Below are 26,513 nucleotides of genomic sequence, written 5' to 3'. Positions count from 1 at the left end.
TTTACAAGTTAAACAAGTTAGTGGTGAAATTTTCATTAGTCAAACTAAATATATTTATGATCTTTTAAAGAAGTTTGACTTAATGGATTGTTCATCTGCAAAAACTCCCATGGCCACTACCACCAAGCTTGAATTAAACAAGGCTGAAAAGTCTGTGGACATTACAAGTTATAGAGGCATGGTTGGCTCACTTCTATATTTAACTGCTAGTAGACCTGATATAATGTTTTCTACATGTCTCTGTGCTAGATTTCAAGCTGACCCTAAAGAATCTCACTTAGTGGCTATTAAAAGAATTTTCAGATATCTCAAAGGGACACCAAATCTAGGAATTTGGTACCCTAGAGAGTCTGGTTTTGATCTAATTGGCTACTCAGATGCAGATTATGCAGGTTGTAAAATAGACAGGAAAAGTACAACTGGCACCTGTCTATTTCTAGGGAATAAGCTTGTGTCATGGTTCAGCAAGAAGCAAAATTCTATTTCTACATCAACAGCTGAAGCTGAGTACATTGCTGCTGGTAGTTGTTGTGCACAAATACTGTGGATGAGGAATCAACTATTTGACTATGGGCTAACTGTTGACAAGATTCCTATATTCTGTGACAGCACAAGTGCCATTGCCATTACTAAAAATCCAGTGCAGCACTCAAGAACCAAGCACATTGACATCAAGTACCACTTCATATGGGAACATGCGATGAATGGTACAGTGGAACTTCATTTTGTTCCAAGTGAAAAGCAGATTGCAGACATATTTACCAAACCACATGATGAATCAACATTCATAAGATTAGTAAGTGAGCTAGGTATGCTTAATTATTCATAAATTCATGTCCTTATTATAATTTGTTTTGAAGCCTGAAATGAATTTGCTGCAAGAACAAAGTTGGCTTTAAGTAAAGTTTATTCTATCAATGGATATTCCCTATCCGTTGAAAGCCAAAATTGTTCTATCAACGGATATTCACTATCCGTTGAAAGACAAATACATTTCTGGTAATTTTATCCTCCAACGGATAAAACTGTGTTAATCTTCAACGGATAACTATTTACCTCATCCGTTGAAGTGTCACATCAGTTGTTTTAAGTAAGTCACAACCGTTGATTCTTTTACTTAACCATTGATACATATATATATATACACAACTGTATGTATTTGTATTAAAGGCAGTTTTTAGAATTTATACAGTTTTCTTTATTCTCAAACGGCTGTAATTTACTTAAAAATATTGATTAATCATTCTCCTTAGGTTTTAATTTGAGAAAGTATAAAAGCCCTTGAATTTTTATTCTCACTTTACGCTTTCTTGCAATTCTTCAAAAGCTTTTACTCTCTTTCTCTCCCAAAACTCTCAACTTTTCTCTGCAACCTCTACCCACTACAATGGCACCAGTAGTAAAGATAATGTCCCAGTCCAGATTTGTCTATGAGAAAAACAATTTCATAGCTTTGGTGGAAAAGAATGAAGCCCACTCAGATTATCACAAGATGATGGACTTCATCAAAAACTGCAAACTAAGCTATGCATTGCTGGAAGCCCCAACTATTTACTAGAGGTAATTGAGGAGATTTGGACAACTGCAGAGTTCAACCCCACTGATATGACCATCTCTTTCACTCTCAAAGGTAAAGATTACTGTATTAACTGTGATGATATACAGTCCTATTTCAAACTACCTGAGAATAATGCCATGACACCACACACTGATAATGAGGTATCTAGCATGTTAGATTCCATAGGCTATTCTTTTGATTCTGCTAGTTTAGGGAGTATTAGAAGAAAAGGCCTTAGGAAAGAATGGAGTTTTCTTGGTGATGCCTTTATCAAGGTTTTCTCTGGGAAAATTAGTAATTTTGATGCAATAACTTCATCTCTAGTTAATATGCTCTATATGCTAGTTTCTGATAGGTATTTTAATTTTAGCAACTATGTAATGTAGAATTGGGTACCAGGTTAGGTAACAAAGCTAATAGACCTCATAACATCTACTATGCTAGATTCTTTATGTTATTGGCTAACCATGTTGCTGAAGGTTTGGTCATAACCAATGAGAGTAATAAACTCAAATGCTGGGCACAAGAAAAAAGGGTCCTTGCAGATCTTTTGAAAATTAACCTCAACAATCAGGTGCCATTGGTATATTTTCCAATAATGAATGCACCTCAGGTAAGTGAGGTAAATGCTTCTTCAACTCCTACTACTTCCAACCCCATTATTTCTTTGCTTTCAAGTATGGCCATGGAATCTGTGTCTTTGACCCAACAGATTCCTACCAAGGCCACCAAACCTAAAGTTTCAAGACCAAAGTCAAAGAAAACCACCTCTGTTGTCTCTCAAAAGACAACAGTTGTAACAACTACCATAAACCCTGAGGGGAGTGAACAGGGTGTGAGTGGTGAGGGGAGGGGTGAACATCAAGAAACCCCCAGGATAAGGTAGGAGAGGTGAATGGTACCTCAGCTAGCCAAGCCACAGTTTCTCAAAAGACTGTGGTGGTTGAAAAGGATTCAAACTCATCCCTAGTTGCATCCTCCCAAAAGGGTGCAGCTATTGAAAATAGTCCCCAACCAGGGACACATAACAAAAGGAGGAGGGACACTGAAACCACACACTCACCTATAAAAGCCTTTACAAGAAGAAAGAGGATCAAAACCTTAGTTTCCACACAGGGTGCACACACTGCACAGATACACCCACCTGTATCTATGCCTTCTCAAATTCAGCTTGATGTGACTCCAACAAATATGGAGTCACAGCCCCATTCTCTCAAAATTGACACACATCAATCACCAAATTCTCCATCACCATCTCTGGATGTGGACATGTTATTCACATCAATTCCTGATTCTCACTCTTTACAACTCAGGGAGGAGCCCCACTCAAATACTGGTGATCATCATCTATTAGATGATTTGTTGGATCATCAGCCAATTCTTTCAGACTTAGTTGAAAAATCTGGGTCACCTAAATTAAAATCAATCTACACAGATTCAACAATTATGTCAATTTCAATTTCTACTTCTTTTCCTTCTTCAACGTATATTCCTCATCCGTTGACAAGTGGTTGTTCTTCGACGGATAAACTTAACAGCAGTTATCCGTTGATACCATCAGTTCCTACTTCAACGGATACTCCCTATCCGTTGATAATCTCTACACAAATAACTGAATCAATTCCAAGTGTAGAAGACATGGTTACTGTACAATCACTTCTAGGTTTGAGGGAAGGGAGTGAAAATTTGAGTGAGAGGCTGGGTTGCTCCCAGGAAAAAGGAGAGCTTGAGAGTCTAAATATGCATGCTATTTCTTCCAGCATGGCAAAAGAAAGTGAGAGGAGTGCCACCTTAGTAGGTGAGGGTGAGGGTGCGAGGAGTGTGAGCCAGGGGGAGTCCCTGATGCAAGAAAAGAGAGAAATTGAGAGAAAAACAGGTACAAAAGGTATAAGGGTGGATCCAGCCATTGCCAATGAGTCAATGATTGTGGATGATGCTGAAAAGGAAAGACAATTTCAGCAATATTACAAAGCTATAATTGACAACATTTCCTTGGATGCTGACACTTTTACTCATCCTGTGTCAGCTATCAATTGTTGGCTACTCAGGGCAATGAGGAGGCAGAAAAGACTTTAAACCTAGTGCATACTTCAGAATCTCTACAAAGGGATAAAGCTGCTGTCAACTTGATGCCTTCTACAGCTGGTGAGCCATCTGAAGAATTTGGAGTAAATTCTAATGATGATGACTCTGTTTCATTTGATGGAAGCATGAACTTAGGGGGAGATGAAGGCCCCAGTTCTATTCCAGATTTACCTGAATGGGCATTGACAAAGGAGTCAACACCAGGACAATTTAATGTCTCCTTAGTCAAACAAATCATGTCAATCCAAAGAGCTATTCAGAACACCTCCAATGCTGATACCAAGGCTCTTCTTCAAGCCCACCTAGATTCTTTACATCTCATGAAGCTACAGCAATTAAGGCAGAATCTGAGTGTGGATGAGCTCAAGAAGGATATAGCTGACTTAAAGTCCTACAATTCTGAGAAGCTGGATTCAGTCATGCCCTATGGTACCATGCAGGACTTGTTACTGAGACTAAGAAGAGAATCAGATGCTGAAAAGAGGTTGACCAAGTTGGAGGACAGTGTTCATATCATTGAAAAGTCTGTGGTCACCATTCTTCAAAATCAACAGTCTCAGACAAGTCTACTCATGCAACTGGCTAAAGCACAAGGCTTGACTCCTCTCCTCGATGATAACAAAAAGGGGGAGAATAAAGAAGGGGGAGGGGAGCCATCTACAAACATTCAAATATCCAAAGTGCTAGTTCCTGCCATCACTACTTCTCCAACACTTCAAATCAAAGGAAAGCTTGATGAAATTGATCTAATCCAGCTAGCAGCAGCTAAAATGAAGGTGAAAGAGCAAAGGAGATAAATTGATGAAAGGGTGCAACATGTGTTTGACTCTACAACCTCAAAATCATTATCTATGAAACATAGCACAAATGTTGAGCCAATCATTATGGAGCACAAGCCAGTAAGGAGGAATAAGGTTGGAGAAACTTCCTTCACGAATTTGAAACCCATGGTACTCAAGCCATCCACTAGATTCAACAGGGACTCTACAAAGAACCCTCTAAACTTTAGTCAATCAAAAGAAGTAGATTTTCCTCTTCCAAAACCTGATGAAGACAAAGTTTTGGGTGGTAGCATCATAAAGCACAAAGAGACCAATGATGTATTGGAAAGAATGAATATGGTTATCATTTATAGAGAGGGAAAGAGCATCTGTGTGATACAAGGACATCCCAAATTCTCAAAAGCCAAGAGGGAAGAAACCATGAGGTTAAAGGAATAAGCTAAAAAGCTGAAGGTTGACAAAAGAGCACAAGCAAAGCTTGAAAAACAGCTAAAGTCAAGTCCAGATGAAGAAAAGAAGAAGATTGAAGACAAGAGTGAAGAAGACAAGATTAAAAGTAGAAATGTGGATATGGGGAATGTGATTGAAGAGAGTGTGGAGGAAAGAAAGGAATGGCAGAAAGGGAACAGAAAGAAGGCCACTGCAAAAAGGAAGAGTGGAGATGACACTGAAGAAACCCAATCAAAATCTAAACCACTACCTTCCATTCCTGAACCTTTTGTTGCTGATCCTAGTATAAATGTCCATGGTAAACCAATCATCCCTAAAGATGAACCTATTGATTGGGACACCATCAACTTGCCTACCTTCCTAACTACCTCTCCACCACCAAAGAAACTGTAAAGAAAATCCAAATCTACACCTCCCCAAACCTCAAGTAAATTCACTCAGAAATACAAACCTAAGCCTGAGCCACAAGCCTCAAAGGATGATTATGTTCACATTTGTGACATAAAAGAGTTTACAGATATTGAACTCTATCTGGATGAGCTGGAGGAAGTAAGGGGAATAAGTGCATACAAACAGCTCCCAGAAAGGCTAGTGTTCAAGTATAAAGGAAGTGAGGAAAGGACTTGGCCTCTTCAAAGAATTCTGAATGAAGGCTATTCTACCTTGGTTAGAGTCTACTCAGCTATCAAAAGGGATTCTGGCTTTACCAGGACTGCCAAAACTGAGATTCTCAACAAGATTGCAGCATAAGGAAAACTTGGTGGGAGTCTGATTCTTTGCCCAGAACATTACTCATACCTGAGCATGGAATTAAAATTCATAAATCACCTCATTGGTTGATGGAGTTCAGAGACAATAAAGGAGTCTAAAGATTTTTCAGACTTGAAGACCAGCTTAAAATTGCCAGTAATGAAACTCTCAAGGACATGCAATCTAAGTTGGACATCAGTGAAGAAGATGAATCTGAATTCTACAGACAACTCCAACTCCAAGTAGAGGAAAATGACAGGAGGCTAGGGAAGAAAACAAGGGATCAAAGGAAAAGAAAATAATCTGCTCAGCCTAAAGGAGCATCCTTGGAAATAATGTAATTCTTCAATTTTATCTCAGTTCATACACTTTTGCAGCACTTTTGAATTTCTACTTGATTTCAGTTCATATATCTGTTAAGTGTTTTGTTATCAACAAGTTAAACCCAAATTTATGCATACAATTCCAGTAGACATAAATAGGGGAGATTGTTAGGAATATGTGTATTAGTTTGATGATAAGTTAAACAAAACACTTAAGTAGAAATCTAGTGTTTGTAGCCTCAACGGATAAGACCATTCTGACTATCCGTTAATGGCGTAGCTTTACTTAGAAATAAGTTTAGTATTGTAGCATATTTCAGTTTCTGTATTTAAGTTATAATTCTTAGATGATTGTGGGAAATTATAAGTCATGTTGACTACTAGTGGATATGCAAATAGGAGGGCTAATTGTAAATATTTCATGCCTTATAATTTTGTATAAGTGGAGTAGTATCAACTGATAAATTAAAGGCCTTCAACGGATGAGAAATAAAGCTTCAACAGATGTCTCTAAAGCTTCAATGGATAACATCCATCAATGGATGAGTGCATCAACGGATAAAGCTTCAACTGCTAATGCATCAACGGATAAAGCCATCAACGGATGAAAGCTTCAACGGATGCTCAGTTCAATAGCAGTTGACAGTGACAATTCATAAGCTGACAGAGGCACATGGGTTGACAGAGACAATTGGAATGTGGTAGCCTCTTGGAGGAATCAAGAAAATGCAGCATTTCCATTCTGGTGCAAACAAGGAAGTATTCAAAGATTCATAGATTATCCTAGATTGCATTGGATAAAGAAATGAAGAAGAAACATGTGAAGAATCTTTTTAATTGTATTTGTACTTTTGTCTTCACTTGTAAACTTGGTGATATATAAACCAAGTTACATCTAGTAATTAGAGTGTGAATTTTCCAGAGCTGTTTAGAAAAACATAGAGAGAAAATCATCTAGTTTGTACTAGGACGCATCTGTGATCAATTCTTTTGAATCACAGATTTTCTGAAATACACATCTCTGGTGGAACAACAAATCCACCAGGAAAGTTTTTAAAGCCTTTGTGTTCTTTACATTTGTGTTTTGAATATATATCTGTCTGCACCTGCCCAAAGCAATTCACACACAACTGTTCATCAAAACACTTAGCCTTTGAAACTGCTCAAAACTTGAAAAAGTTTTGAGATTTACATTCAACCCCCCTTCTGTAAATCTCATTGTTAGTTTCTTGGGAATAACAAGTTCATTATTGCGCACCTTTAAAAAAAGCGTCCTGTTTTCGGTGTTCAAAATATACCGCTGAGTAAAGAAATACAAGTCACTGCCCGCATCAACTTCCGGCATGGCGTCAAGCACGAAAATTGCTTTGTCCAAAGTGCGGTCTTCTGTACTAACAGCAGTACTCTTGCAAGACATGGCTGCCACTAAACCATCAAGCCCTTCCCGAACGAACTCTGCTCCAGATTTCTTTCTTTTTTGGCCACTGCTCGAACTAGATCTGAAAGAGTTTGTAGGAAATAGATTCTGCGATGCTGGTTGTGGTGTTTCATAATTGTTATCGTCGCTGTCACCGCTGCCTTCATTCCCATCGTCTTCTCCAAAATCTGGAATATCTTCACCCTCCTCTAAATCCACCGCATAGTATTTATTCGCAGCTTTTGCCCGCTCACCGGTTGCAATGATATCACCGAACAAGGTATCATAGTAATTGACGAAATACGTCATATCCTTATTTCCGAATTTGCTAAATTTTTTATTCTCCTGCGAGAATTAACAAGTAACAAGCAGTGAGCACATCACTTAAAAGCCTGGAAGAAATGACCGAACAACGTAAAAGAACAGAAAACAACAAATCTGCAGTAAGCACTGTGTAGCAAAGTTTGTTACAGTAGCTTGTAGAGTGAGGGAAGCGTTGAATGTCATATAATCCAATTAAAGCCTCCTCTTGACAGTAAGGTATTGAGATTGTTAATTATTGGTAATTAACAACAATTACTAGTACATCACTAAGAGCTGCAGTTTACTGCTTAAACACGAGTACAGGGATCCGAGTGTCTGACAGGGATCCGAGTGTCTGACAAGAAGTTATTAAATAATCTATGCATCTTTTTTCCCTAGTTAAACAGTAAATGCTACTACACGCAAAACTAATGCAAAATTTAAAAGCACACTTGCGTCATACAGCCCATAAGCAAATCAAATGTAGGTAATCATGCCAATTTGTAAATTAAATATCTAGGTAAATAGCTATAAGCAAATAAACTGCAGGCAATTAATGGTGTAACAGAGTGTAACAAAATCTTGTATAAATGGTGAAACTCTTGAAATTTTGTATGAGAAAATAAATCACAAACTAAAAGACTAGTACAATAATTTAATTATAAAATTGACAAACTCATAATAGATGTCATAAAGACACGATCCAACTTCAGGTACATAGAAGTTAGGAAACAAAGAGTGTACACACACAAATAGCAGTATAACGAGAGTCAAAGTAGAGGTAACCAATAGGAAACATTATCAAAATTCACATGCTGATAGCAGAGAAGAAGCTGCTGCCCACCAGTTCCCAGGTAGGTAAGTTTATCCCAGGGAGTTCTTAAAAAAAGTTGGAACGCACATAATTTACTCTCCCTGTACCAGACCCTATTCAAACTTAAACATTACAAACACATTTAGTATAACTACCATCAAACATGGCAATTTGTGTTTTAAGAAAACATAAATTCAATTTTGACCTCCAAAGTCATTTAATTAGATGCACATAGATTTGCAGTTAGTACCATCAACCATGTCAAAGGTCCACGAATAATATGAGAAGTGTACTGAGCAACAAACACAGATAACAAAATATTACAAATTGAATTGAAAGCAGCAAATACTTGAATAAACTCGTAAATTGTAAAAGATGTACCTTAATTTTCTCCTTCCACCATTCATCAGACGCTTCAAATTATTTTGTGAACTCGTTCCATCCCAAACCAGTTTGCCCAAACTTCAATTTCCTAAAAAAATTGTAATCTTCTCTCATCGCATCCCAATGATTCTTAAGTTTTCTTAAATCCCAAACGGGATCTTTTCCTGAACGAGCAGCAAATTGGTGATACACAGCATTCCAACCTTCTTTGTTCAAAGTGGTGTTAGGCCTGTTGTCTTTAACAACCTCACCATAACATAGCCTCACAAATAAATCGTGTTCATCATCTCCCCACTTGGCAGCGAATGATACAGAAGGAGTCGCACATACAGGAGGAGCCGCACCTGATGATTGATCCCGTCGCCGTATCTTAGATTGTGCCCTTGACATCTGCACAAAACACTAACATCGATCAATGATTAATTAATACTTCAGGTTAAACCTTAAAGCAAACTTAAATAAATCTCCTATGACTGAAACAAGAACTAAACAACTCAATTCCTCCACTTATAAAAATACCAATATACTCTAATATAAAACATTCCTCCACTTATAAATATAACAAATTCCCATCATTCAATAAATGCATACAGGATTAACCACAACACATTGTTCATATTAGCATACTTTTTAACCCTATCCAATTAACCTCCTTAACCGTGTAGTACATGGAGGTAAAGAAACTATATAATAAGCACAACCCATACTACAAAAACATCACAAAACATGAAAACTTATTAATACATTGGTAAACAAACCAACACACATAAAACATTCTTCCATAACTAAGCACCTAAACATCGACATCGATTAACACACAAAACCAATTGACATCGACATCGATTAATACACGAAACCAATTGTTATTTTAACGAAACTAACACACGCATACGAGATAGAGGGGAGATACCTGACGAGAATCGAAGCAGCTGTAGAAAGATCGAACGGGATTTGGGCGCCAAACTGAGAGAGATAGGAGAGATCGGAGATATGTGAGAAAAAAGGCGCCTAGGTTAGAGATTGGATAAGTGAGGAAGAAAAGTACCGGGTTAGGTACATTTTACTTATGCGCTTATCCCATTATAAGAAGCTGATGATAAGTTGGACCCCAAACATTCGGTCCTAAGTGTTTATTGGATAAGTGAGGAAGAAAAGTACCGGGTTAGGTACATTTTATTTATGCGCTTATCCCATTATAAGAAGTTGATGATAAGTTGGACCCCAAACATTCGGTCCTAAGTGTTTATGGGCTTAAGCCCAATTAAGTGGACTTACTGGAATTGACAAACAGGTGCATGGAATGATATTGTTTTCATAAATATAATATTGGTAAAAAACATATAAAAATAGCACGTATATAGAAGAAAATCATTTAATTTGTTTAGTAATAAGTCTTTGGATCCATGCACATTTTTAGGTCAATATTAATAAAATGACACGAAAAATGCAGTGGCAGATCGATGGCATTTGTTGGATGATTACATACAAAGTAACTTAGAGCAACACTGAAGCTGTGATTTACCAGAAAAAGGAACATATATAACATGAGATATGTCATTTTATATATTACTAGTGTTATTCGCATTGTTTCATAATTCTTTCTCAAGTCACATACCAAAGAGAGTAAGTAATGGGAGTGGGAGGAGGGCTCAAGGGACACAGTACGCAGAGTAGCAGTGGAAGTGGAAGAGCTGCAGGAAGGCCATATGGATGGATGCTGCTGCTTTTTATTGCATTTGGAGCTTTACTAATAGGAGTGATGGTCCTTCACAAGCATAAGCAGAGAAGAGTTTTCGACCTTGTTATCAAAGACAAAGACCTCCAACTCTATTCTCTTCATTTACACTTGCAGGTGAACGTTCTCTCATACTTTCAACTTTCATATCTTGCTTCCACTCTTTATGCATTCAAGTAGGGGCAAGTTGTCCGTGATTGACTATTTTACATCAGATAAGTCACACTAGGGTACAAGGTACCTCCTCCATACCCTACTTTCAACTTTCTAGTGTTACTTCCGAATGTGACATGTATGTCAAAATTCGTATTTCTGAGCGAGACATACTAAATGTTGATTTGGTTTATATGTTGTTTTGCTTTGCGTCAATCATCATCCTGTGAGTTTATGACATAGTAGGTATGTCCAAGATTCTACTATGGAGCGAGACATACTGAATATGATAATTTGGTTTATATCTTCTTTTGCCTTCGATCAATCATCAATCCAACATATATGCTTTATTAGAGGGAACTAGAGATAAAAAACGCATGTCTTTTTTCGAGGGCACTAGACATCAGCAGTGCGCTATTCCATAATAATTTCAATAAGTTTTTTTTTTATCTATTTCTGAAGTTTTTTTAAACAAATAACAAATAATAAAAGAAGATAATGCACCTCAATTCTATATTACACAATAAAACAAGCTGGTTGCATTTTTGGTTTATTTTTATGCTAGTAGTCAGAGGGTATTTTCTGTGTTACAGAAGGAAAGAGATTTTGCAAAAGAAGCTAAACGTAAATCAGAAGAATTGAAATCAGAGTTATACACTCTCCGAAACCAGAAGTCGGAGCTCAGTGGCAAGATACTGGAAATGCAATCCACAATATCTTCCTTGAAAGAGGAACACAAAACCATAGAGTCATCACTAGAAGAAAAACAAAATGAGATTAATCTAATGAAAGAAAGGGAAAAGAATGTAAACACACAAAATAATCGTGGATCAATTCTAGACCAAGCTTTGAGCTTGAAGGAAGCTGAATCGGAAGATCTAAAGAGAGATCTTAAATTACCAGTTAGGAATTGGGATATCAATTTTAAATATCCAAATTCTGCTGTGAATTTAACCACCATAATTGGTATTGCAAGAAGGGATGAAACTGTAAGCACTAACAAAGAGAATGGTGGTCGAATGGATGCCTATATTAAAATTGCAGGAGGAGAAAAGGGTGAAGATAGAAGAGAAACTGAAAATGCTGCCTTTAGCAGGAAAATATCTGGAGAAGAACCTCATATATTAAAAGGTTCTCTACAAGAATTTCCGCACAAAAATACAACCGCAAAAAGTCATGGCGAACAAATGGGTTATAAAAGTTCTAAAGATGGAGGTTTGAAAATAGACACCCAGAGGAGTAACACAAATGGAACTCAGGCAAAAGCAAACACTGTTGTTGACTTTCAAAAAGTAAAAGATGTTGACGGTGCCACACTTGCTACAAACAGTAAGTTTGAAAACAGTGGTCAAGAGAAGAATGTAGTCGGAAGTGCAAAAGGAAAAAGATTCTTCAGAAATGAAAGAGATGGTAAGCAGAAAAAGAGGCATGAAGAAACAGAGTTGCTAGGCGTGGACATCAGAATTGCATCAAATGAAAACGATGCAACGTTAAAATTATTAAAACCAGTTCTGTGGAAGGAAGGTAAGGAAACAAAAGGTGAGACCAAAGTTGGATCAGAGAGTAAAACCAAAAAAGATCATTCAAGCAGTGTTCTAAAGATGCATATGAACACTGAGAATAGGATCCCAGAAAGTTTTTCTCAGCTAGCAAATGAAGTCCAGGTGAACAGAAATATCAACGAACTGAAAAGCAAGATTACCAGTGATGACAGAAAAAAGAAGCCTAAAGAAATTGTTCACCCAGAGGCACAAGCCAATGAAAAAACACATCGCACAGAGAGGAGTGGTAACGACAAAGCAGCCAATGCCAAGAAAAGAAATATTGCTAAAAATACTGCTGATATTTCAGACTGGGAGGTTGACACTACTTATGAATAGATGCACATAACCTTGCAGTTCAGCTCTAAGTAGGAAGACCATAGCGCAGACAGTTAACAAATAACAGCAAAACCTACATCTTAGTTAGCCATTACAAAAGTCTGGATGATTGCTCTAATGCAGACTTGTCAGATAAGAAATAGCATGTTTAAAAGTAATCATCCGAAGATTTAAAGTTGTAACAGACCTAGGAATAAGCATATAACTCTAAATCAGACTGAAAGATATCTAATGACTATTAAAAACTAGGTAATTTAGGGTTCATACTAACCAATAGAACACAGCAAAAGTATTCGGAAAACAGAATAAGTGAAAACGAACTGTTGAACACATTGGTTTGTCTTTTAAGTTGTAACGCCATAATGGCATCAAAAATCTCATCATACGGGTATTCCATAGTCATACAACTAAACGATGAGAGAAAATCCATCTCGAGCAAAAAAACAAACAAGATTCTTAGAGATTAGTTCACTGCAAATACATTATTATGAAGAAACTTCATGTTAAGTTAACACTACACACCAGCTCTACTTTGCTGCCTCCGGCTGTTTCTGCAATTACAAAACAAAACAAATGTGAAGATCGAGTCAAAAACAAATATCATATGGCACAATAATATAATAACCATTTATAATATACAGTAACCATGGTCCCAATTATTGACTATAGGGCTCTAGTAACCAACTTAAAAAAGCTGATAGCCCCTAATAGAATCTGTTAACTGTAATAACCTTGCAAGGAAGATTATCCCAACTTCTAGTCATTAAATCCCCATCAATCTCAAAGTATGGTTAATAAATTAGAAATGACATCAAACTAGAAGAACCGTTTGAAAAAAGAGAAGAGTGTTGCTACTCTTCAAGTAAATTATTCAAAATAAATAAATAAATCATGTTTACTAGAACTTTTAAACAAAAAGTTATAAAAAGAAATTGATACAAACAAAGGCTGAGTTCTTCATTTCCAATCAATAAAAGCTCGTGCATTATGTAATTGTAACACGAACTCACTTCAGCTTACAACAACAGCAACCTCCGAGTGTCATCAACTTCTCAGCTTACGATGCCAAACTTTTTAACCATAAACATAATAAAATAGGGTCTCAAAATTTCCAAATAAAGAAAAAGTTAGTACCTCTTCCTTCTTGCCTCCAGAGAACGCTTTATATCCACCAAAGAGAACAAGACCCCATCCAGACAATGAAACAATTACAAACTGCAAATAAAAAATTAGCATTAGTCGAAAGCCCTAAATCTAAATTAAAACAAACACATCCTCCAATAATCACTCCACAAAACCTTCTCAAACCCAAAATTTTCATAAATGCAAATACAATCAAGCTTTAATCTCCAAACACCATCTACCATCATACTCAAGCTCACTATTTCCATTCACCGTAATAATAAAATTTCACGTGTCGAACAATAAAAACCCAAACTTGCCAACTTCTTGATCAAATTCAAATGCCATAATAACATACACACAAGCATTCAAATATATACTCACATGCTCTTCCTTCCATGTCGACGGACTCATTGGAGCTTCCCAACAATTAACCTTTGGAGGACCATGATGATCTAATACAATTACACACAAAATTAAACACACATATCACAAAAAAAGAAAACATTTCACCATCTCTACAATTAATTACAAAAATATTCACACACAATTCAATACATAAAAAAGATAGGAGCTTTGGATAAAAGAACGAAAAGGGTATTCAAATATGTTACCGGCGGCGCCGGAGAAGCCGCGGCGCTGAATTTGAGAAGCTGATCGCGAAGCAGAGAGCCGAGTCAGGTTTAGAGCTTGACGAGCCGTTATAGATGAAGCCATTTATTCGTTGTAGCTTGGTGTATGAGTTCGGGATTATATATAGAGATCTTGTATGGATATTTGTATGTATAATTGTGTGTGTTGATTCAAGAACAATCGGGAATGGCGATGGCCGCACAGCACTGCACTCGTTTCGTAGTCCAGGAGATTAGCAAACGACGTCGGTTAGTGCCGCTGTTTTTGTAACTTTATACATTTTGTGTTTTTTTTTGTCAAACAATTTTATACATATTTTTTTATTCAAAAGAAAAAACTTTAAACATTTGTTTTGATTTTGAAAGGGTGAAATTCCTAATTATTTGGAAAGTAAAAAATAATATTAATTTTAAAAAATATTAATCAATTATCTAAAAAAGGTAATGTTAGAAGTACAAAAAGCTAAAAAAAAATTATGTATAAAATATGTATAAAATAGTGAAAAAGAGAAAGAAAATTGGGTGAAGTGGTGGGACCTATTGATTTTTAATGTATAAAAAGGAGATAGTGGAGTAAAAGTAGTGTGAAAGGAAAGGAAAAATGAGAAAGTGGTGGGATCCATTAACTATTTTTGGTAAGTTTTGAAATGTAAAAAATTGGATGGGACATTCCAAAAAAGAAACTGTAAATAAATGGTTGGGACGGAGGGAGTAGAACATTTCCAAGTCTGGACGGAGGGAGTAGAACATTTCCAAGTCTCTTCGGATTATTTCACAAATCTGAATCGTCTTTTTTCAATGACTAAAGTTTCTAAGGCCTTGTTTGTTTTTATCGAATAATTATACGTGAACTTGAATTTCCCCGTAACCAAGTTATAACTACAAGTTCCAAGGTAATTAAAGTATACGTGTTTGATTTATTGATATGTAACTAGAGGTTATGTAACTAGAGGTTACATAGTTAATTTTGGTAAGTGATAATCCCAGATCACCCCGGGCTCCTCTCCTTATTCGACCCAGACTCAAACTCCATTTGGACATAAATGACGGCGACGTGCGGTGTAGCTGTAGGATGAACACCTGCAAAATAGAACCGGAGGGGGTGGCGTCCCCGCGGCACCTCCGGTGTGAAAATGAGAAAGAATTTTGGAGAAGGATGGGTAAAATAGGAATTACACGAATATAGGTGGTTTATGTATATCTGTATATATTGTAAAGATGAAGTAACCCCTAATACTCCTTTTGTTTAGCCTTTTATAGGCTTCCCTTTAGGGTTTAGGGGTTTGTACCTTTGATCTGGACCGTAGGTGTGTTCTGGACTGTAGGACACGTGGATGTCCATGATAAGTTGGTGTACTACCGGATCCGGGCCGTAAGAAGGTTCCGGAACCGGGCCACCTGGGCAGTGTAGATACTGCCACGTGTCCTGGGGTCTTCCAGGTTTATTGCTTGACGGACCTTGAGCTCTTCTTATTGGGCCCTAGGCTCTTATTAATGGGCCTATATTATTATGGGCTATCATTTGCCTCTCACTCCCTTATGCGGGTTTACCCGGATGGGGGAGTAGATTATTTATTGTTGTACTGAACGACTTAGAATTTTTTTTGGGGTTTTTCTTTGATTTGTTGCCCTCTAACCCCGGGATCTAATGAGTATAAGACTCTGGGGTTGACTTGGTTAGTCGTTTGATTTGAGTCCAAGGTGGGGTTCCTTGAACTATTTGGAAGAAATTTTTTGGGGTTTTTCTTTGATTTGTTGCCCTCTAACCCCGGGGTCTAATGAGTATAAGACTCCATGGTTGACTTGGTTAGTCCTTTGATTTGAGTCCAAGGTGGGGTTCCTTGAACTATTTAGAAGAATTTTTTTGGGGTTTTTCTTTTATTTGTTGCCCTCTAACACTGGGGTCTAATGAGTATAAGACTCCAGGTTTGACTTGGTTGGTCCTTTGATTTGAGTCCAAGGTGGGGTTCCTTGAACTATTTGGAAGAAATTTTTTGGGGTTTTTCTTTGATTTGTTGCCCTCTAACCCCCGGGTCTAATGAGTATAAGACTCCGGGGTTGATTTGGTTAGTCTTTTGATTTGAGTCGGATAGCCGAGCTTCGAAGAAGGTCGCGACCGAGTTGGCTCCGGACACTCTGGAGACCCTCAAGGCCCTACTGGCTACTTTTACTCCGGAGACACGCCGGAAGTAGTTGTTTGAAAATTTTTCCAGCACTGCCGAGAGGAAGAAATACCGGAAGGAGCCTCTCGAGGATTTTTTGGTCTCTCTGCAAGAGGATGTGACTGCTGTAAGTTCTTGCCTTATTGTTTTTTGTACTTGTCTTTTCTGCTTTATATCTTCTAGTTTTGACATGTAATTTGTGCAGGCTAACTCCCGGATCGCTGGGTTGGTTTGCATTGCCCGGAGTCTGAAGGTGAAAGCTGACGTCGATAATGTTGCTAAGAATGAGGCCGAGAATCTAGCCCGGGAGATCAAGGACCTGAAGGAGGCCAATGTTAAGGAAGCTGCGACTCATAAGAAGATTCTGGATGAGATAAGGGAGAGGGAGGACCGGGCCGAGGCTTCTGTCCGGGAGATGAGGGCCGGGAAAAAGAGGCTGAGAGATGATCTGGCTGCTCGGCCTACTCCGAAGGAGGTTCTGGCAGGCTTCCGTGGCACCCCTACCTACTTCGAGGAGCTAAATTGTTAGGTCACACAACACTATAGAAGGGGGTTGAATATAGTGTTTATACAATCAAATCGATTTAGAACACAAGTATGTAACAGTAATCAAGTTTATTGAATATAATAAGCTCTGTTACAAAGTAGGTTAAACTACTCTCTCAGTGATGAACAATATCACTAAGAGCTGCTAGGTTACAATGAATAATGTTCTCGTGAATGATAACACTTATAATGTAAACCCTAAACTGTGTTTATATAGTACACAGTTACAAGATATCTTCTAATTGATATGGAATATAATTATGTCTCCTAAAATATATCAATCAGATATTATCTTTTTACAAGTCTTCTAGCTGTCCAACTCTTCATACATATCTTCTTTTGTTTTAGTCCAGATCCTCTACTGTAAATTAGCCGCATTCCTTATCTGAAGTACCCGCACTTAAGTCCTGATATAAATCATGACGGCCTTAAGTTCTGATATAAGTTCTGACTTCAGTAAGTCCTGATTTCCAGTAAGTCCTGATTAGTCCTGATATTAAGTTCTGAAACTAAACACAGCAGATTAGTCATGACATCATAAATATATCTAACAATCTCCCCCAACTTGTAAATTATGAAAAATATACAAGTTAATAGATTTGATGATGTCAAAAACATTTAAGTACAAATGCAATGAGAGTTTATTTAGACAACTAACTACAACTTACAGTACATGTAGCTTTACCAATATCATTGGATCAATCTGAATCCAAAGTGATTCCTTGTAAAGTCTTTTACCAGTTTGTCTTCAGCTTTTCTCATAACTTCAACTAACTGTGCGTTGAATTGCATCAGTTCTTCATCTTTATTATCACCAATTTGATAAATGGATGTTCTGAGTGCTGGGATAGATGTTCTTTCAAGACCATCTCCAAGTCTGATAACTCTAGGATGTGAAGAGTCTTCATTGTAGCATAGACACTTTCCTTTCAGAATAACTTCCACCTTAGCAGAGTTCTTCCTCATAGGAATTTCTCTTCCATCATCTTCAGTTATTTTTGGAATGTACTGAGAAGCCTTTGTACCAGAGATTCTGAGAAGATCTCTTATACAAAATATATTCTAACCATCTTCTTGTAACATCAGATTTTACTTCCAGAAGGTAGTGAATATGTTGAAGCTTTTTGACAGACTTCTTTAGCACATCAGTATCAGCTAGTCTATAAGTTCTGCCATCATTGAGAAATAAGATCAATTTCTCTTTTAGATCATCTTTATCATGAGCATCCATCACAATTTGAGCAGGCAGCACTTTGTCAAGGTGCTTTTGTTTGATTTGTTCATATGGTTTATCTGTCAACATGAAAGGATCTCTGAGAGTAACTTCTACTCCTGTTTGTATCTTTTCTTCATCGGAACCTAATCCAGCTCTATCTCTAGGTTGCTTGGCTCTCAACCCAAATGTTGCAAGTTGATCAATCATTAGATTGATCTTAGGTTCCACTGGAGTAGCTTTGTTCCATAGTAGCTTCTTCTTATCAGCAATTGTCATCTTGTTCAAATCTACTTGAGCTCTGTCAAAGGTTGATGTCTTGATGACTTGATCAGGATTTGCTGTTTCATTTATACCTTGTTGTTTTGAAATGTCTTCACTCTGAACAACTTGAGCTATGTCAGAGGTTGTCTTAGATTCTTCTGTTATATTCTTTCTTTTCAGAGTTTCAATGCAGCTGTATCATCAAAAACTTGAACCATTTTGCACACAGGATCCATCAGGATTTGAGTAATCTTCATCTCCTGTTTCTTTGTTGGTTCATCAATCTTTCCTTTCCCGTTTGTTTTGGGATCAATTTCAACTTGTGATCCTGTCTTGGGCTTTGAAGCCTCAGAAGTTGACCTTTCCTTGATCACAATGCCTTTTTCCTTAGGCCTTGGAGGTTTCTTTGCATTAGAAGCTTTAGATTTAAGATTTGTCTTCTCAGCTGCAAATCTAGCTTCCTCCTCCTTTAGAGTCTCTAAATCCATTCCAGGATTATGCTTGAGAAATAATCTTTTAGCAATTTCTTCATCAAGAGTTTGAATCTTGGGATCCTTATAGTAGACAGTAGTCTCTCTTCCCTTAAGCTTCAAAGTTTATAAAAACTTCCGAGAGTCTTGACTTCCAGCTTGAATCAGAATATCATAACTTGATATCAGACTTTGATTATCAGAACTTGCTTTCAGAACTTGAGCATTCACAGCTTTAGAACTTGTATTCTTCTGTGTAAAAGATTTGCTAGAATCAGAAATTAGTTTCTGTGAAGAAACTTTGTTGCTTTGTTTGCCTTGACCTTGACTTTTGCCCTTGTTAGGGTTTCCCTGGTCATCTCCTTTATCATCCTTCTTCTTCAGAGTTTAGCTAGTTGAGCATTTGGACTTAACTACATTCTTCCCCTTTTTGGCATCATCTGATAAGAGTAGAGAAAGAAGGAGTTCCACTGAAGATTGGATCTCAGTTAATTAAATTTGTTGAGAAGCTTGATTTTGCAAGACCTCATCCAGTTGGGCCTGCTGCTTTTCTTGAACTTTCTCAATTTTTTCCACTTTCTCTTGAATAGGTCTGATAAACCTCTTTTTGTCTAATTTGATCTCCATGTCTAGCTTATCAGCTGTTTCTTGAAGTTTATCAACCTTTGCTTGAGTTGTGGAGTGTAGACCTTGAAGAGATTTAGTACTGAGAGCAGTGACTTTAAGTTGTGTCTTAAAATCAGAATTTGTCAGCAACTCATCAGCTTTTGAAATATGATCTTTCAGAACATTTGAGCTTGGAATGAAGTCAGGTTGATTCCACTTCTTGGTCCATTTAACTCCTCTGTGAGTTTCTTCCCATGGAACATGAGCATCTTCTTTAACAAATTTAAGTTGTGCCTCATTTCCAAGAATTGGAGCATTAACCGAAGCACTGTCTCCAGAACTTGATAACATCTCCTCATCTTCTGATAACACAAAAGTGTGTGTAGCTGAAGGAGATTCTGGAACTACTTCATCTGTTTCAGGATCCAAATCCAGAATTGGAGTAGTAGGAATATCAACATTTAATGGAGAAACAGGTGGAGTTGACTCCTTTGCTTGTGGTGCTTCCAGATACAAGACAGTTGGTGTATGTAACATTTGAATATCAATTTCAGGACTTAATCATGAATCTTCAACTGTAGCTGTTTCTTTGAACGGAGAGATAGGAGGTGTGATCACTGTGTCTGGAACAGTGTCTTCAGGTGCTGGAAGGGCTTCAATGACTATTGGTTCTGATGAGAATAGAGATTCCTGATCCCCTTCCAAAGCTTCTTCAGCATCCTCATCTTGAGCTTGTGTAATTTTCACACCTGCTTTCTTCTTCTTTGATCTGGACTTTGGTTGTGAAGGTGTTGTTTGAGCAGCATCAGAACTTGAAGTTCTTTTCCTTTTCAAAATTCCAGAGCCCTCAGCTTCATTCTTTTTCTGAGGAGTTACCTCTTTAGCTTCAACCTCCTTCTAAAAAATTACCTTTTCAGCTTCTACTGTCACAGGTTCTGATGCTGAAACATGGACCTGTTCATCCTCATCTGATTCATCTCTCAGAATCAGCCTTCTCTTTCTCCTTGGTGGAGATTGAGGAACAAATTTGGTCCTTTTGGTTTTGGGCCTTGAGGATGTGTCAGATTTTACAACTGGCACCTTTTGAGAAGTACCAGAGGTTGTTTGGTTTTGGACTTGAGAGGTGAGGTTCTGATGGTAGGTGTTGATGGTTGTGGTTGAGAGAATTGTGCTGGTTGGAAATAGGTTCTGATGGTAGGTTGTGGTTGAGAGTTGGAAGGCTGTGTTGGTGGAGGTTGAAAAGGTGTAACTTCAGAAAATTTGGGTCTGTATGTGTTGGGGTCAGAGTTTATTAAGAACTGTTTTACAGATTCAGGAATTTGAAGGGGTCTTAGTAAGTTTTTGTTATTATCAGTAGATAACAAGTCTGTGAAAGCCCTTTTATGAAGTTTAAAATGTTGTATTGTCTCACTAAAGTTTTGGGTCTTATCAGAACAACAAAAACTATAAATAAGCTGACAGAACCTAGCAAAATAAACAGTATTTGGGTCCTCCTTCATCCTATCCCCAATAAAACCCAAAATAGCAGTAACATAATCAAAATGAGTTTGATTTAGAAGTGCATACCATATTTGCTGACTCAGAATTGGAATAACATCAAAGTTGGAGCATTTGTTGGCAAAAGCTCTGATGATGCAGTCGAAAAAGAAACTCCACTCCCTTCTGATGTGGGGCCTTTTTAGTTGTCCCACCTTGGAAAAACTTTTCTCATAGCCAAGATTGACCATCATACTCTGTAGCAGTGGATCTTCAATCTGAGCATTGAAAGTACAATTTTCTGGCAGATGCAGAGCTTGTCGAATAGTAGACAAGGTAACCAGGTGCTCATCTTCCCCAGAAGTGAAAATAATGCTTGGAGACCCATCTTCACCACCATCATCATATACTCCAGTCCTCCAAAACTCCAGTATATGTGTTTCTGAGAGTGATTGTGGTTGGGTCAAAGCATACCCAATCTCACTATGAGCAAAAAAGTCTTGGATAAAGTGAAGATCTGAAGGAACATCATCCTTTGTGAGAAGAGCCATATAATTGTTGGGGACGAACTTGGATCCATTAAAGATAACGTCCTTTGGTGCCATTTCTGTAAGAAATTAAGTGAAAAGTTGTGTGTACGCAAGGTTTTTGATAAAATGCCTGTGAAAAAAAAAGCTTCAGAGAATAATAGAGAGGAAAAGAGAGATTAGAAAAGAGTAAAAGTAGGTAAAAGATTATAAAATATTTTATCTCTCATATATATATATACTCTCCACTAGTTACAACGGCTAAATTCTGAAGCAGAATCGACATTGGACATCTGGCAGCATGTAATCAGTCAAAATATTATTAGTAAACGTGCAGTAATTATTACTCACATGTTGTTACCAAAACAAACACACAATCCATCAACCAAATGATTATCACTGTTTTAATCTTACCTAATTATTTTCTGATAAAATATGACCGTTACAATAAATACCAAAAATGAGTCAAGTAATTAAATAATGTCACGTAAGCATCAAAGTTTCCATCAGGATTTGTATCAGAACTTGACTATTATCAGAATTTAATGGTCATCAGAACATGGCTTCTGTACTCAAAAAGTGAATGACTGTTTCTGTGATCCTTAACACAAATACTGACTGGTTTCTTCAGAGTTTAATCATCAGAACGTTTATCAGAACTTATCCTCATAATTTATGCAAATGATACTTAACTGTTTGTTAGAAACAACTTAATCACCACAGTAATTTTCATCATTCATATGGAGTGTGCATGTGCAAATGATCAGATAAAGATTAGAGTCTGATAAACTTCAGTATATCTTAGAAATAAGGCATAACTAAGAAAAATGCTTAAAATCTGTCTTTAATTGTGAAGTCTACTATATAATAAAGTTATGTAAAAGTCCACCTCAATTGTTTATGCTTATTTTACGCATCTTTTGACATTCTTTTGACAATGGCTTCTCAGTGTAAATGAGTTACAACTGCCTTCAGAATTTATGTTGTTATCAGAATATTTCTCCAGTAATTAGAGGATGTGAAAAGTCACCAAGAAAAATTAATTTGCTTTTCTAATGCATATAACTTACTACCAGCAATGCACTTGGATCTTCCCTTTCACATATTTACTCTAGATCTCAAAGAAGTACCTGATTTTAATTTTTTCTTTTCTCTTATTTTCTTCAGATAAGTGAGCCTTATCAAGCATGTAGTTCATCCTTAAAGGTTGTTTTACCTTAATCCTTTCTAATTTATACTGTCAAAACTCATACTATCCCTATTAAGGGTGAAATGCCAACCTTTATGTATTCCCCTAGGATTCATTCTAAGTTACAGATGTTCTATCCTTAATTCCACCTTTAAAAAGGTACATGCATCCTACAATGGATAAATCAAGTCATATATCCCTGATAAGGGTGTCTTATTCAATTATTCCCACCTAGATAGTCTATACCAATTTCACAATAGCATCCTTATTCAAACTGAGGTCAACACATATGGCCTTCAAAAGATAGCAATGGTTACCCGCTTTTCTTTCCTAATTTGGTAATGATAACATGGATGTTCTGGAAGATATTGGTCGTGTTCAACGTGAACATCTTCTTAATAAATCCTCATTTTCTTTTGTTGTTTATCTCAACAGTTATCTCAATGTTGGGATGTCTTTCATACCTGGCGTCTCCCTTTCTGGGTATCATGCCACCGGTCTTACACTTCACATTCTTGAAGGTCACTTCCTTCATCCAATTTTCCTAATTTCCTACTTTCTTGTCTCCTCAGTCTATTCGCGTCTCATTATTTATCCTTCAAACTATCTCAAGGTTTCCTCGAATTCTCCCAACTTAAAGGGGGTACAATATGTACATCTCTTATGCCTTCAACCATCAACTTTAACTCATAGTGAATCATCCTCATCCTGACGATCATATACTTTTCTATTTATAGTACTACGAGTCTTTAGGGATTCCTCATACCCGACTCCCTTATCATTCCTCAAACTCTATTGCCTTTATGCTCCTTTCCACTTCAGTTTCTTTTTATTTTCCTTTCTCTTACAATCATTTCACGTACCCACTAATCATTGACTTCAAACATCACGTCGTTCTGGGATTCTCATCCTCCAGATGAATCTTGACAACTTTTACAATCTTAGATTCATAATTCATCATATTCGTCCACCTTTGTTCTGGCTCTTAAAGCTTTTACACTCTCTCCATAACCTTGGAATTTACTTTCTCGAATTTTTTTTTACTGAACTTTAATCAGTTTATCATAACCTCTTGCTCCGTGCCTTTCTTGGTCTTTCACCAGTGGGTGGTCTCTCTCTTACGAGGGTAAGTGACAAAAGCAGTCTTTTGTAATTCGTCAATCATTTAGAATCTCAAATGATTCCTATATTTCCTTTAGCCAGGCTCTTGCCTTGACTTGGTCAGCTTAGCGACTTAAAGGTCCTGAAAGAATTTCACACCACATTGTTTCCTCAAGGTGGTGGTTAGGGGTAAGAGTATAAGTTTTGTTTTAGGCAGGTCCATGGATTGCCCAATAGGAGTACCATCCTGGTTCTTCCTATATTGCTCGACTTCTGTTTTCTCAGTCTAAATATTTCTTCCTACTCCCCATAATTGGGGTCATCTTTTAATATAAAATCCTCATTTTCCACTTCATTATATTCTGGGTTCCTTATATCTTAATTACGACCTCCCTGATTATCACATTCAAGGTTTGCCCCTAATCTTATTCCTCGTGGGGGCATGATACTTGGAAAAAATTTGAGAATATCTGGATATTTGTCTTACTTACTTTGCTTAAGTCTTTCCCTCGTTCAGTCCTTGCATGATTGCAAATTATGAATTCTCAAGTTCTATAAACTTCATGACACTCTCTTAAGTGTTAATAGTGCAATTAACAATATGAACTTATTACAACCAAACTGATCTGAACTGAAATTAACGAATATATACATAACCATTTGTTTGAGGGTACAACAACTGAACACATTAAAGAGAATTACATTATTTGATCTGATCGCTTCTATCCCAAAAGTACTACCATAGATAATCATCTAGTCATTAAAACTAATTATTCATAATTTAGGCTAATCCTCCAAAAGCGGTGCTACATGAAACCCTTGTCTGATTGCCCAGACCCTGCACACTATTATGGATCAAGAAATGCGGGCACGTACGACATCCCTAACCTGCTCCATTAAAGCGGTGATGAGGTCTAAGATAGTTGCAAGTAGAGCTGGATCAATCTGACCCTCAAGATGGCCTCTAGCTGTAACACGGGTGGTAGCCTCAATCCTTTCCATGCTATAAGCTAGTCCTGCCGGAAGTACCCCGCCCTCAATCCTCGGTGCAATAAGTCGATCCAAAAGATCACTCCTAACATTACGGGCCTCAGACAGGCCACCCCAAGTCATATAATAATCGGCGATAAGAGAAGCCTGAGTGGTAGCATCTAGCAGTCCGTGGGGTGCAGGTGGTGCAGGCCCAGGGGATCCAAATGGATAACCAAGCACGGTATCAGGTGACAATGGTGCAGGAGATAAAGGTGGCATTTTTTCAGTGGGTGATGGGCTCTGTATAGGGGAGGGAACAAGAATTGGTGGAACCTTATGGGTGTCTACAGGAACCTCTGGAAGAGGGTCTGATACTGGTGTAATTGGTGCCGTGGAAGGCCCCACTCCTCCTGCCCTCATTAACCTTTGTGCCCTTGGTAACTCTTCATCCTCTTGTGCCACCCTCGCGGCCATTCTAGCTCTGGTAGTCGCCCTGACTACGGTCATCAATTCCTCAGCGGTCCTATCTTCATTCTCGTCAGGATCCCCCACGAGATCCTCCTCAGCAACGATCCCTTCTGGGATAACATCCTCAACCGCAACATTCTCAATATGAGTCTCATCCGGTCCCTCGTTAGGGTACTCTATTGGATTCACAATTTGATCTCCAATATGTAATAAAACATCCTCATACTGATGCTCCTGAACCTCAGGGTTCGGTGCCCCGCTGCCCTATACGAGAACGAACTATGTTACTATCATAATATTTATAAGGGTTCCCGTAAGGGTTTTAACTGTCAGTACTATGTTAGGTAGCCCGACTATGAACTTGGCAAGAGTTCTTATTATCTTTGTGAACTTATTATCTTAACGTCACATCATCTCTGAGGTTTATAACGCTTGGCTCTGATACCATTTCTGTAACACCCCCAAATCCGGGGTCGGGGATTCGGGTTGTCACGAGTTCCATTTCCCTTAATAATACTTAACCTTAACAATCAACCAACTACTGCGTACTGTGACCCCACAATATACACACACACACCACAAGTTATAGTCTCAGAGATGAAAACCAAAAATAACACAAGTCATTTATTCCACAATTATAAACCATTTCACCTCAAAAAGGTTTCTGAATAATTTACATATTCTTTGCCATTATTACAATTCATAATATACATAAGTCCAGTTCATCAGTAGTTGAAGCCTAGCCTATTGGTAGTTCCTACCTCAGCTACGACGGCATCAATGCTTCCAGAAAACTGCGGAACGTTTCCTAGCTGTTTGCGAATTGGAAGCTTGGTCCTGTTCATCTTTTCTATCTGATGTTGTGTGATGAGAGAAGAAAGCAAGGGTGAGCAACAAGCCCACCGAAATAATTTGCATAATAATTAACAATATATGAGCGTTCTCATAGTACTCATGAAAGTCTTGGTCAAGAATAAATGAACCAAGTTGATATCTTAACGCGACCAAGTCGCAAAATATTCAGTATATATATACCTATATACTTTTCATAATCTTTGAAATCCTCTGACATGTATAATATACACAGAGTTCCAGTTTATAACTATATAAAAATATCGTTGCAAGGTGATC

General features: G+C 37.6%; 3 protein-coding genes across 3 annotated transcripts; 1 reads left to right on the top strand and 2 right to left on the bottom strand.

Annotated features, from left to right (window-relative positions):
- Nucleotides 1-7,047: 7,047 nt before the first annotated feature.
- LOC141717156 (uncharacterized) lies at nt 7,048-9,263 on the bottom strand. The gene is made up of 2 exons (XM_074519264.1): nt 8,864-9,263; nt 7,048-7,710 (listed from the first exon to the last, which is right to left on the bottom strand). Exon 2 carries the CDS (start codon nt 7,672-7,674, stop codon nt 7,069-7,071), a length of 606 nt encoding a protein of 201 aa, XP_074375365.1. The 5' UTR covers nt 7,675-7,710; nt 8,864-9,263; the 3' UTR covers nt 7,048-7,068.
- Nucleotides 9,264-10,432: 1,169 nt separating this feature from the next.
- LOC141721025 (uncharacterized) lies at nt 10,433-12,923 on the top strand. The gene is made up of 2 exons (XM_074523759.1): nt 10,433-10,718; nt 11,348-12,923. Exons 1-2 carry the CDS (start codon nt 10,497-10,499, stop codon nt 12,632-12,634), a joined length of 1,509 nt encoding a protein of 502 aa, XP_074379860.1. The 5' UTR covers nt 10,433-10,496; the 3' UTR covers nt 12,635-12,923.
- Nucleotides 12,924-12,940: 17 nt separating this feature from the next.
- On the bottom strand, nt 12,941-14,641 carry LOC141721026 (uncharacterized). Its single transcript, XM_074523760.1, has 4 exons — nt 14,371-14,641; nt 14,141-14,211; nt 13,769-13,849; nt 12,941-13,185 (listed from the first exon to the last, which is right to left on the bottom strand). Exons 1-4 carry the CDS (start codon nt 14,471-14,473, stop codon nt 13,162-13,164), a joined length of 279 nt encoding a protein of 92 aa, XP_074379861.1. The 5' UTR covers nt 14,474-14,641; the 3' UTR covers nt 12,941-13,161.
- Nucleotides 14,642-26,513: the final 11,872 nt, after the last annotated feature.

Source organism: Apium graveolens, chromosome 4 (assembly GCF_009905375.1).
Source record: "Apium graveolens cultivar Ventura chromosome 4, ASM990537v1, whole genome shotgun sequence".
Taxonomy (NCBI): Eukaryota; Viridiplantae; Streptophyta; class Magnoliopsida; order Apiales; family Apiaceae; genus Apium; species Apium graveolens.
Note: the sequence above shows the minus strand (reverse complement) of the source record. Positions and strands in the feature narration are given on the sequence as shown.